This window comes from Pinus tabuliformis, chromosome 8 (assembly GCF_031772625.1).
Source record: "Pinus tabuliformis cultivar Carrire ecotype Pingquan chromosome 8, CPIR1, whole genome shotgun sequence".
NCBI classification, from domain to species: Eukaryota; Viridiplantae; Streptophyta; class Pinopsida; order Pinales; family Pinaceae; genus Pinus; species Pinus tabuliformis.
The window spans coordinates 7,275,764-7,289,672 of NC_142294.1; the positions used below are offsets into that span (position 1 = coordinate 7,275,764).

Here is a 13,909-nt window from a genome sequence, read left to right on the forward strand (position 1 = left end):
ATGATAGAAAGAATATAATCCATACCTATCATTTGTTTGAACTCTCGAAACCCCAAACTATTTCGAGAAGCAATAAATTCTATGGCTTTGTTCCGATGCTTTTTGAGTCAAGTAATGAGTCCATAATTGAAAGATCTATGATCTCAATAGAAGAGATTTCACAAATCCTCATGCATTTTGTAAACAATCGCATAATGTGAGCGAGAATTTCATATATGCATATAGAGGGAGAGATTACAAAATGTTTATGAAATCCTTTATGCCCACATGTATAAAATCGTTTCCTTGATCCATGCTCAAGTTGCCATCATATGAAGCCCGAGGGTGATAAGTAACATTCCATGAACAAAATCAAAGAGGAAACTACTTATTCCATATGATAAAATTGAACAGACATGTATTTCTCTTGTATCCTCAATACGCGTGAAAATACAACGTTACATTGAAATAGAGAACGTCGAAAGCTAATTCCATAAGAGAAAAAAATCATAATTGCAAAATAATTATTCGAAATTGTTTAAATGGAATTCCCAAAATACCAAAATCACCTCAGAGCTGCATTGCTCTTTAAAATTACAAAGCTTTCAGTTTCAGGCAACCGCATTACTGAACATGGTTAATCTTTGGTAATAAAAAATCAAGCTACAACTTTAACCAAGGCTTCCAACACAGCCTGTCGACTAGGCAAAGCAGGAATTGCTCCTCTCTCTGTGACTGTTAATGCACCGCAGACATTAGCAAACTTAAGTGCTTCTCTCAGTCGCTTTTCATCCTGTAGCAGCATGAACAATTATTAGATTTTTCAAAACCAACGAATAATGTAAAAGCAGAAAAGATGGGAACAGCTAAAAGAAATTAAATAACATTAAGACCTCAATAAAGAATTATTAGCAAATAATTCGTTTATAACTGCAAGGGTTTATAGCTATTAGCAACACCACCAACGAGCACTGGCCTTTCAAGCAAATTTTGAAAAAGGCTTTCAAGTGCATATTGGAGCTACAACCGCATACCAGATAAATGCATAGTCAAAGATCCTGTTGTAGGTCTCTTCAATGAATTAATATTCGGTTCCAACCTTCAAAACATATGTATCATGGGCATCCCCTTAGGTTCATTTGTAATAGCAACTTGAAAGTCTTTCCAACGTTCTCAGGATGCAATTCTTTTTCATTATTGTAAACTGCCACTTAAGTCAATTACCCAAGAATTATTCTAAATCTTGAGAGCACGTAATTGAAAGAAAGAATTTATGTTAATGCTCAAAATGATCAAATTATCATATTAGGTCAATAGAACTCCAAAGTACATTGCACGCCAATGTCATAAATAAATGAAATAACAAACCAAAGGGGTAAGCCCTAGACAATGAAGCAAAGAACAACCTCATTTAAAAGGAGAGTAGAACAAGCACTCACTTAAATAGAGAGATGCGGTGGTCATGGTAAAAGGCCATGTAAATAATTATATCCTAATCTTCATCAAAATTAGATAAGCCACTATCCCTATCAATGCCATGGAAGCACCAATGTTGAGCTTGATGATGTTTTCTAGATATTTGACTAAGACGGTTTCAACAAATTATCTTGGGGGGCAAGTGCTTATCACTGAAACTCTCCTAACATCAAACGTCAATAGAGCCGTAGTATAAGAGATAAACAAATTTATGAGCATCTCCAAGATTTGAGATAGAAGCAAATAGGGGCAGAGGTTTCCTAAAACTAGGTGGCAAAACGGGAATGCCTAGGTGACCTCGTGATGTATTTGGATGGTCTCAAGGCATTGATGTCAACCCTGATGACCTCATGATGTCTCCTACATAATAGAGTGGGCTAAGAGGGCCATGTTAGACTATCCTAGGGTGATGTTGAGTGCTCCTCATTGACACTCTCCTAACAGCCAAGGTCAATGGATCCTTAATGGAGGAGAAAAAGCTAGTAATGAACATATGTCAACAACATTTGAACTGGGAGTTGGTGGGAGCAGATATTCCCCTAACCAAGTGTCATACATAGCATGTATAGGTGACCTTGTGACATATTTGGATGGTTTGAAAGCATCTCAAGAAGCGGGACATCGATAACCAAGTGTCATAGCTAGCATGTATAGGTGACCTTGTGACATATTTGCATTGTCTCAGAGCATCTCAAGAAGGGGTGTACTGCCTCATTAGTCTACTGTCGTAAGTGTTGGGTGCTTTACACATCTATTATCTAAAGTAGGTTGAAAGAAAGATGGAATCAACCTAGTGAAATTGAGCTAAAAGAATCTCACAAGATCTACCATCAAAGGGCAAGGCGCCTTTTTCCAAAGAGAGAAATATAGGCCTCTAGTAGAGGTATCAGAGAAGGTAGCAAAGGACACTACCAAATCTTTATAAAAAGAGTGGATCTCCATTAGATCTCATTGGAACTAGACGAATATCATAAGATCTACCATCAAAGGGCAAGGCACCTTCCAAAAGTGAGGAATATAAGCGTCTAGTAGAGGTACCAAAAAAGGTATCAAAGCACACTCCCAAATCTTTGTAAAAAGAGTGGATCTCCATTGTCATAGTAAACGGGTGACCAAAAAGTTTGGATTAAATAGCTTCAGAGCGTTGCTTAGCAAGAGTCACTAAGTATCTACACGTTCATGGTAAATATTCGCTCTCAAAGAAAGAAAGAAATGGACGAGGAAATGCAAAGACACATTGGACAACTCAAAATTGAAGTCGCTATTCTTAAAACACAAAGGTTGGGTCTATGGATGGAAAACTAATGATATCACCCATTTTCTATAAAGCTTGACTTCCTCATGTAACTATCCACAATAAACCCTTTAGAAGTAATTCCAACTCGAAATAGAGTAACACTGGATGAAGTCCATCATCAAATCTAGGCTTCTCTCTCACAGTGGAAACCAAGTTGAAGATTTCATCTTATCATGATGCAAACATAAGAGGTCACAAGTTTCAATCCATAGGAAGGTACAGTATGTACACCTCTGTAGACTCTCTGTAGACTTTAATAGTCAAATGACTGCATATTCATTATAACTATAGTTTGTCCTTTATGGACTTAAGTTGCCTGCAATGCTTATGTTGGATTTTTCTTCAATAAATGAACCTTCTTCATTTCATTGGTAGCAGAGCTTCGTTTCTGATCTTAATTTTTAGGCACACCTTTTTTCAGAACTTTTCTAATCCAGTGTTTGGCCATACATTTTCCAAGTTTATCTGTTTGCGTCATTGACCACAATTAGGCCTTTGGCCTCAGAGTTCCTATCGAAAAAAGAATTACTCGGCCGCAAAGAAAATAAAAAAAATCAGAATAATTTTCTGCCATTAAACATTTAAAATGAAAATTACCACTCAACGAATCAAGGAAAAAAATTGTAGCAGCGAATCATTGCCGAGTTGCTGCAAGAATAAGAACCTAGCAAAAGAGCATTCAGGGGCAATTTTTGTAATTATCATTTCATTGGTATTTCATTTCAAAAACAATTCAAGGAAAATCAGGAATAGCGTGGAAATTTGGTTGTGATATCTGTTCTAGTGTACCAGCAACAATCCCAAACTCCACGTGGGTACACGTATACCAAGATGTAATCCCATTCCAAATCTGCTAGTCTATTTTGCCAGAGAGTTTAATCGTAGACTCGTCGCCATATAAACTACAAACATACAGCCAGTTAAGTAGTTCCACCAAGCAAAGGACCATCCAATTGAAATTACACCTGACACTAACGGGCGCTGTAGACAATCCCATAATAAAAAAGCTATAAAATCGTAGGAAGAAGAATCTGCTGAAATCCAATGAGAATCCAACATAATGAAAAACGAGTTGTCTTTAGTGCGACTTTTTGGAACCTTTTCCAGTGGGGTTTTCCAGTCTAATTTCTCTAAAATCCGGCTGGAATTTATTGAAATCACAAGCTTGATGGGTAACCCCTACACAATCTAAAGTGCCCTAGAGTGTTGAATCCATATATACAGTCAAAACCAGTTCAAGATTTCACCTCAAATTTTTCCACCAGATTCCGGCACCGGAAAATCCAAAAAGTCGCACTAAAAACAACTCCAATAAAAATCAATTCAGTGGGTCGGAATAGCATATTCTGCAATTATTAACTTCTGAAGAGTGTCGTTCTGCCGCCTAAACAGAATCTACCACCGTTTCAGATAGTCACCTAAGTCAGAATAGCTGCAAGCCTGCCAAATAGAAAATCCGTGGAACAATACCCCAAGCTGACGTGGGAGTTGACTTTATTGTAGTGAATATCCGTTGAAGGCCTGTTTTTGAAAAGTTACCAAACTTCGAGCACATCTTTCCTGAAGAGGGTATTTAAAAAAAAAAAAAGAGCCAACCAAAGTATAATAACGATGACATATATGCCTGTTTATAAGGTTGTATTAAAGAGGGAGTGAGAAGTATTAATAGCCTAAGATATTTAAGGAGAAATTGAATATTCCAAAGTTTGGTTTCTTATGACAAGGGTCCACGCTAAGGAAGCATACTGTTTCATATATTACTTAAGTTTTGACAAAACCTATTATTATGCGCTAAATAATACGCTAGCAGGACTTCACAAAATACCAAATAGATGTCTGCATATAAGCAGGGTAAATTTCAAATATATATATATATATATATATATATATATAATTGAAATTTCAAAAGTAAAAGAGGGAATACATTTCGAAGTTGAAATCCACTAATCCCCAGTGCCCACTCAATTAATTACAATGATAAACAAACTTATATTGGGCTAGGAGTGTAGTGAACAAGAAGAGTATTTTAGTTCTTTCAACTTGGGATTATATATGATCTCATGGTTTAGCAGGAAGCTGCACTTAGTAGCACTTAACTCAGCAAAGACCCAGCACATGGCCATGAGTCTAGCCAGTTGTGAGGCCATATGGCTTTGCAAAATGCTCACAAGTTTATTTGGTTTTGAGATGGGATTCACAGTGACTCACTATGGCAATCAAAGTGTTGAAAATGTAACTAGTTTCAGTCTTCATAATTGTTGTACTCATTTCAATATGTATCCTATGTAACAAACAAAAGAAGAAAAGAAAAAGTTATCATTATAAAGCATGGGTCTCATGCTCTTTATTGATGGTCTTCTGGGTAAAAACATGTTCTTCATGCTTCTAGGGTTTATTAGGTCTTAGGTGTCAAAGGAGTCAACATCATGTTTATAAGACCCTTCTAGGCAAAATGTTATTGTCAAAAGAATTATTTCTGAGTCTAGAAAGTCTTGGAAGCTCCAAAAGTACAAGTTGGCCCTGGCAACTACAAGTCAGCCTCATTTAGCACTCACTCACTCAAGAAGTTTGATGTCTCAAGAAAGAATTTGATTTGTAGATGGGAAGTAGTGAAAGGAAGAGCAAAGGTCTAGAAGAAGAAAGAAAGAAGAAAAATCTTCTTTTTGGGCTCTATCTCTCTCACACGTGCGAAGTTCTAGGGTTTCTGGTGCTATAGAAGGAGGTTGAAATTGCAGGAGGATGAAGTGCAGTATCTTGTAGCTTGAAGGGAGAAAACCCTACCTTGACCTCGTTGATCTTGAGATGAGCTATCTTGCTCTAGGAAGGTCTTAAGAGGAAGGTGACTTAGGGTTTCTAGAGAAGCTGCAAGGCAGAGACTACAAGGTCGAAGTTGCAAGACGAGTTGTAATATTGAAGGCTAGCAAATCGAAGTTGCAATTTGACGTTGGTTGGTGCAAAATCAAAGGAATTGTCGAAGGGCTAACTTGGTACTTGGAGGAGGACTTGGTCTAGGGTTTGGGTCTTTGCAGTCTCATTTATAGTAGATTCTATAAGAAGAGAAGAGTTTTTGGGTTTTTTCCCTTGGAGGGGTTTTGCCTTGGCTTGGTGTTAGAAAATCAGAAAGGCAAAAAGATTTTCTTATGTTGATAATTACTTGTGTTATTTTTGTATTCTTATTATCTTCTTTATGTTCTTCTTTTCATCAAGCAATCAGATAATCAAAACATGAAGATCAACGACACCATATGTACGCACCCAGCTACGGCTAAAACCCTCTATAGAGGAAAACCCAGTCAAACTCTTCCACTAGTAAATCAAATTGAGATAGACCAAGACCTTAGACCCAAAAGACCGTCCTTCTCCACCAAGTTAGCCTTCCAAGATGATTCAACAAACTTCAATAGTCTCTTATTGTCCAACAACTTCAACCCAACAACAATCTAGAATTTCAGCCCCCAGCAACTTCAGAATTTCAGCCCAGCGACAATCCACAATTTCGACCCTCGACAACTTCATAATTTTGGCCCAGCGACAATCCAGAATTTCAACCCCCAGCAACTTCAGAATTTCGGCCCTTCTAGCAACCCAGTAACTTTGCACATGTGAGACACAGAGAGAAAATTTGACTTCTTATGCTTGACAAAGACTTCCTTCTCCTTCGCTAGGGTTTCCGTTCTCTTCCTTGAATTTCACACCCTTTTTTTGCCTCCAGCTACTATAGATCAAACATGTTGTGAATGTGCTTAAATGAATTGAGTTGTTGCCCTTTTATAGTGGTTTTTGCCTCTCTAATTAGGTCAAATTGTCCAAGTTGAGGCAGAGTTGGTGGAGGAGGCCTAAATGACCTATTTTACATAAAAATAAATTTCTTTTTTGATTTGACAAAGCCCAAGAAAGGTGCTTTACATTATGACATGGACAAGGACAGTTGACATAAACCCAAGAAGCCTACAATGGAGGCTTTGACCTAAAAACATTGACCCAAGCATGAAACTCGTGCTTTAATAAGTCAATTTCTTTTATATTAAAATTTATTTTTCTTTCTTTTGACAAATACATTGCATCATGACTCAAATACAATTATAAAGACCAACACTAGTTACATTCTTCAACACTCCCTCATAACTAGGGAGGTATTCATAATTACATATATATACAAAGGTACATGGAAGATCTCAAAGTGATATACTCTATGAAGAGTCAACACACGTAGTGCTACAGATTATATACCTGACCAAGGTACTCTTATTGGGTGGGACTTGCTATCCTCCACAATATCCCAAGGTTGAGAAAGGAGATCGAAGGAGGTAATCTCAAACCACTTAGGGTTCAACAGCTAGCCCTACTAAACCAGAGAGGGATCTCCCTATGAATTCACAACCAATGATGACTGGAATAGGGAAAGATGTTACGCTAGATATGTTAGGCTCAGGTAGGGTTTTGAAATTTTTAGGGTTTTGCTGGATCAGGAGGGAACATCAAGGAACTAGGTCAAAGATCAAAGGTTTTGGTTGCAAGAGATATAAAGGAGCAAGGTAGTTATGCCTTTGTGATACTTAGGGGTTTTGTCGATGTAGTGTAGGGTGGAAAAGCAAAGATTCAAAATGAGCATGGCAAGCGTGAATTCATTTATTGGAAGATAGGTAACATAAACATGAAATTCCAAACAAAACAGAGCTTAAATTTAAGAATTTTGTTTAAAACCTCTTAGGAAAATCACTAAAGAGCATAGATATGGAAAGGAGATGAAATTATCATTCATATAAACTATTAACAGAAGAAAAACATTATCACAAACTCATAACACAAGAATTCCTAAATAATAGTTGCAACTGGCCTTTGATTTCCTGTAAAAGATGATGAGTACAAGCTCCAAAACTTTCACTCTCTAATGTCCAACCTGTTCTGTGACTGAAAACTAGATACATATAGACCAAAACCATTTTCCCCTCTCTCAGGGTCGAATCCTTCAGTTTAGGAACTAATTACATGAGGTGTTCAACAAAACCCTAATGTCTAGAGTGGTTAAAACAAATCTTCCATTTAAACTTTAACTGAATTGCCCTCATAAATGAGGCCTAAGTTTACATGAAAACAATCTTAGAAGCTTATTTACCCTCCATTACATTATAATTACATCAAAGTTAATCAATTACATCATAAAAACTCGAATCCAACTGATAAAACTAAGAAAAAGTTGTTACAGGAAAAAACGCATAGAAATCAGTCAAAAGCGCAGCGTGCAAGGAGAAAGCACAGCGAATTTGGTAGAATTGATTTTTGGAGGCCTTCCCGAGGTCCAAATCAAGATCTTGATGGCTCATTGGAAAGTTGTGGATGTCTACTACATGATGGAATCTTCAAGAACTGAAAAAGGTTGCTCCTAGCCTCCAAAACTTCATTCTCCCAAAGGTACTCTCAAAAGTGCAGCGAGCTCTTCAAAAAGAGGGCAGAGAGGTGTTTTTTGAGTAGTTTTTAGCCCTTTCCACCTACCAGAACCTGCTGAAATTTTGCTCCCAAAGGCTAGAAGTGATGTACAAGTGATAAGGAATCCAAATATGCAAACCAAATGTCATTTGGAGCTCCCCATCAAAAGTGCAGTGTGGGGAACACTGTGTTTTTGATCATGTGACTGTTTCCAAAAATTGCCAAAAATTATGGGTTTCCTGCACAAATAGGTCTCAAAAATGAAGCCATATCTCTCTAACCATAAAACGTTTTACAAAACTGAGAGAGGTTTTTGTTATTTGGTATGTTATGAACAAAAACCTCCTACAGTTTTCAAAAATACTTTCCCATTTGTTCAAAATCCAAGTTTGAAGTTGGTCCCTCAAAAATTGCATAAGTGCAGTGTGCTATCAGCAAAAACGCAGTGTGGTCTTTGAGTGGGTGTTTGGAGGCCTTCCCAGAGGGGTTTTGTGCTAAAAGTGGTATGGTTGGAAAGCTTATGATGTCTTCTACACAATGGAGTCATCAAGCACTAAAAACACTTTCTCCAAACCACCTAAAAATTCAATCGCCCAAGACTACTCCAGAAGTGCAGCAATTGTCCTGTAGCAACTATATTTTTGGCATTTCTCCCAAATCATAACACCTATGTATACAATGAAGGAGTTTTTTGTTCCTTGGTTGATGATTGACAAAAGCTCTTCCACTTTTGTCAAGTTCATCTCCATTTTGTTAGAAACATACTTTGAAGCAAAATTGTCCCTATGTGCAGCGAATGATTCTTTTAAAGTCCCTTTGACCTAGTGGAGGAGATGACTCACTTTCTTACTCTTTATGCCTTTTGAGACCTCTTGTCCTTGGACTCCTTTATGCTTCCTCTTATCAGCGATTGTGGTCTCTGGATGCATTGTGAAACCCTAGCTCACTAGGAAGGGAATTTAGGGTTTAGTTTAGGAAAACAGGGGTTTTCGGGCAACTTTAGGAATGGAGGGAGATGGAGGGTTTTGAAGGTTGTCTAAATTCTTGGGAAAATTTAGGGGGGTAAGGATAAATGTTAGGGAGTGAGGGGAAGTGGAATTTTTGGATTTGAGTGAGGGGAAGGGGTCCAAAAGGGAAAAACAAAGGCCTAGCCTAGGAAAGTGTAGTCTAGGCTAGGGTTTGTGGGAAAATGATGAAATTGAGGGATAGGAATGAGGGGAAGTGTTTAGGAAGGTGTATAAAAGGTGGGGGAAGGTGAGTGAGCTATAAAATTAAAAAAATTCTCAACAATTTATCAATGAGATTATGAAACCAAGCAAATGCAACCAAAACCCTAGAAGAGGGAATTGATCCTTCCAAGCACAGGTGGCAAGGAATCACTTGTCTGAGAGTGAAACTAAGTTTTCTTGGTGGAGAGATGTCTTATAAAGTTGGAATGAGCAAATGAGAAGCTTTTTGGTCTTTGTAGCTTTGGAAATCGGTTTATCCTTTGATAATGTAGTGGCCCCACCATGTACTTTGACATTTGATTTTGAAAACTATGTAGCTTTGGCATATTCAATGCAGCTTTGGAACATTAGAACTTATTACATGACATTTGAAATAACTTACACTTTGAAACAAAAACATTTTGAGCAAATTCCCTATTACTACTCCTTCATTTGCTGAATTTATGAATGAAATGACAAATTTTGATGAATTTGACCCTAATGACCTAATGGTGACACTGAGTTGAATGAGGACCATGATGATATGACTGAGAGGATGATGATGACCCTTCATTAATGGCACATCCAATTGAGTGATGGCAATGACCAAAACATGAAAATCTTGAAAGGAGCAGTAATAGACCTAGACACACTAGCCATTGACCAAATTTTTATTTTGAAAACCTAATGAAATGATAAAAAATTGACTTGAGACCCTAACACAAACCTTGTAAGAGCATATATTTGATCACTGGTGACTGGCAGGACTGGAAGACAAGAACAAGACTAAGGTGTACTCAAGCTTTATCCACTTTAGGTACCATAATTCTTTTAAGCTCTAACACCAACCTAGGGATCTAGTTGCGTATCCAAGGTCGTATCTCCATGACCAACGCCACCCTCCCTACTTCGGGATATAGACATCAACACATAGACCGGCCAGATGTCCTCCCAAACATCTTGTTTCCACATGATGCTTCATCTCTCCTTATTAATTAAACCAGATATATATCCACCAATCCAAGCATGCTTCAAACATTCAATCTTTCTACGAAGAGATCCTACACAATCACAACCCCAATCAATAATAAACCTTCAAATATATATACAAGTAAACTCAAACCTTCGAGGTCTTCAATCATTCTGATGCTACTTATATCATCATCAAGTTATCTATATAGAACATGTCAGAAGCTTTCTTCTTCTTTTCACTTCTTCAGTAGCACCAAATACAGCCTCAGTATTTCTCAAGTCTTTTTCACGAACATCCATATGTAGTTCTTTTATTCATTCTTCGGTTTCATTCTTTCTTCAAGGTATTTATTATGACTATCATAATATGCCCTCCCTCTTAATTAGGGAGATATACCTTTTTCTTCTAACCATGCTCCCTCTCAACTTAAGGAGATCAACAACTTCCTTCTTTTATAATATCGGAGAAACTTCATCAAGGCTTCATTTCTTTCTCATGGCATCAAGGTCAACTTTGATTATCATCATTCTTATAGCTTCCTTCATCATGCTTATCATTATGAACATCTTCAACATCTTGAAGATTATGTACCTGCAAAACTTTAATAGCAAGTACAACCAAATACAAACATACAAAAGCATGAAGTCAATCATATCAAAATCATGTCATTATAATGGAAGCATCAAAACATTCAAGCTTTAGACATCAAATACCTAAACCTAGTTAGGTTCATAATTAGCAAGGGTCACATCTTTTTACATACTAGACTTCAACTTCTTGCTAGGGTTTTGTCATAAACCCTAGACTCCATCTTCAAGACACAAAGCCTTAGATAACAATCCAATCATAGTACTATACATCTAAGGTTTCAACAATATCCTTTTAGAATTTACATGTCAGACTCTACTAGGGTTTGTTGCAAACCTTAGATTTTATCATCAAAGCTAAATCATATCAATAATCGAAAACAATATCATCACGCCCTAGAATATCAATCTCTACTAGAGTTTTATTACAAACCCTAGATTTCACAAACTAAAACATTAAGCATACTCACATATACATATCTAGGATTCCATTATCATACATTAGCATCTTATATCAGTATCTACAAGGTAAACCAAAGATAAAAACATCAATACATCGAAGTTAAATATACAACAATTTTGACCTGGCTAGGGTTTTGGTCATACTGATGAATATACACTTAAGGTTTCATTCCCAGGATCTTACTTTATTTATTACAAGGGTTTTGTTCATAAACCCTAATTCACCCAACCCTAAAAATATAAGGTTTAATTATATACCCTAGATATTAACAGCAAACCATAAAGGACTAGGGCTTTTACCATAACATTATCAAAACCCTAAACATCAAAAGAATAGGATTTTTAGACTTTATCAACAATCCCTAAGTAGACTAGGGTTTCATTATTTGACATACCCTTAGCAACAAGAGGCTAGGGTTTTACATTGAACACTAAAGGTTAGGGTTTCACAAATTGATCAAATGACAAGAGACAATGTAATGAGGGTAAATTCAATCTAATAATTAATCACCCTAACAAGAATCTTTATGATTCAAAACCCTACACATAAAGATGTTAGTAATGTAAAGCAAATTTCAAAAGAAGAATGATCATACTTTTTGTATGAAGAGAACCTTGTAACAAAACTTGTAATCTAAGACATACCTTGAGTTGTTCTTTAACAAACCTTGTAGGACTTTAGTTCTTGAAGGAATTCCTTTGCAACAAGACTTCTTTCATGATTCAAGTCTTTCCTTTGAAGTCTCCTCCATAACCTTTGTGTATTCTACAAGTTTTCCTAACCAAGGAAAATATAAAGAAAGGGTTATTAGCATACAATACAAACAAATCTCGATATGAGGAGGAAACAAAACATAAAAAAAGAAACAAGGAACAAGACACTTATCTTTTGGTAAAATGGTGGAGGCTCCCTCTTAATCTAGTCCTTCAGAGGGTTACCTACAACTTATCAAAACAACTTAAAAGATTCTAACAAGATATATTAGATCTACAGACTCTAGAACATAAAAACATTACAAAACTTATAGTAGAAGGATATGCAAGGAAAGACTCAGTGGTATAAGTCTTTGACTTTGGATTCTTCAGTGTTGTTCTTCTTTGATGGAGCTTCATCCATAACATTTTCTTGTTCTCTATCTCTTTTTTTGTTCCTTGGATTCTCAGGACATTGACTTTTGTAATGTCCCATTTTGTGAGAATTGTAGCACTCAATCCTTGATAGATCAACCTTCTCCTTCCATCCTTTGAACTTCTTGAATGTTGCCTTCTTCTTGTGATGAGCAGACTAGGCATTAGAGGTGTTGTCTTCTTCATCCTCCTCCTTGTTGTTTACTAATGATATGTGGGCTTCTTCTTAACTGCATGCATTCCACATTTGTTCAAAGGTTGGAGTATCCTTCCAACTGCTAATTCCTGATGCAAAAGCACTCCAAGATTTTGGTAGACCTAGAAGAGTAGCAATCACAAGTTCTTTTTCTGGTACAACTTCATCTATTGCTTAGATTTCATCTCTTATTCTAGATATCCTTACAAAATATGATGACACAATATCATCTTTTGTCATCTTTATTGTCCTTAGTTCATTCTTGAGGCTAGCTATCTGACCAATGTTCTTGATGGTGAATAACTTGGAGAGGGCTTCATACATTTCTTGAGTAAAGTCTATGTTGGATATGTATGTGATTAGGTTGTCCTTTACTCCATCTACTATCATATACATGGCCAAGATTTCGGTTTCTCTACACTTCTCCTTTCCTGCATTATCTATAGGTTTCTTGACTTTTCCTTGAACAAGATCAAAACCTTTATGCTTAGCGAGGATAAGATATATCTTCTTTTTCCATGCCCTGTAATTGGAGGCTTCTTCTAGCTTGTTTTTTTCCTTCATTGTAGTTGACATATTCTCTATAGATATAATTTTTTTCCTTAATGACCGTCCTTTTATTCCCTTTTCTTCAATAGATATTCAAGTTGCCTTTTTCTTCCTTCTTCACCTTAGCTCTGAAACCATGTTAGAAAATCAGAAAGTAAGAAAGATTTTCTTGTGTTGATAATTACTTGTGTTATTCTTGTATTCTTATTATCTTCTTTATGTTCTTTTATCTTCTTTTCATCAAGCAATTATCAAATCAAAACTTGAAGATCAATGACACCAGATGTAGGCATTCAACCAAGGCTAAAACCCTTCTATAGAGGAAAACCCAGTCAAACTCTTCCACTAGTAAATCAAATTGAGATAGACCAAGACCTTAGACCCAAAATACCTTCCTCCTCTACAAAGGAGGCCTTCCAAGATGATTCAACAAACTTCAGTAGTCTCTTCTTGTCTAGCAGCTTTAGCCCAGCGACAATCCAAAATTTTGACCCCCAGCAACGTCAGAATGGCCCTTCCAGCAACTTCACACGTGTGAGACAAAGAGAGAAAATTCGACTTCTTATGCTTGGCAAAGACTTCCTTCTCCTTCGTTAGGGTTTCCTTTCTCTTCCTTGAATTTCACAC

At 36.7% G+C, this 13,909-nt stretch overlaps 1 protein-coding gene across 2 annotated transcripts in view; it reads right to left on the minus strand.

The window, feature by feature from the left end:
* Positions 1-342: 342 nt before the first annotated feature.
* The window catches only part of LOC149233903 (putative fructokinase-7), a 223,119-nt gene continuing 209,552 nt past the window's right edge, over positions 343-13,909 (minus strand). The window contains exons 7-8 of one of the 2 annotated variants that reach the window (XM_089371665.1): positions 12,055-12,175; positions 701-772 (exon numbers count right to left, since the gene is read on the minus strand). In XM_089371665.1, coding sequence (XP_089227791.1) covers positions 12,068-12,175 — 108 coding nt within the window. In that variant the 3' untranslated portion in view covers positions 701-772; positions 12,055-12,067. Of the gene's footprint in view, positions 773-12,054; positions 12,176-13,909 lie in introns of both variants that reach the window. The other variant, XM_089371664.1, reaches the window with a different exon arrangement.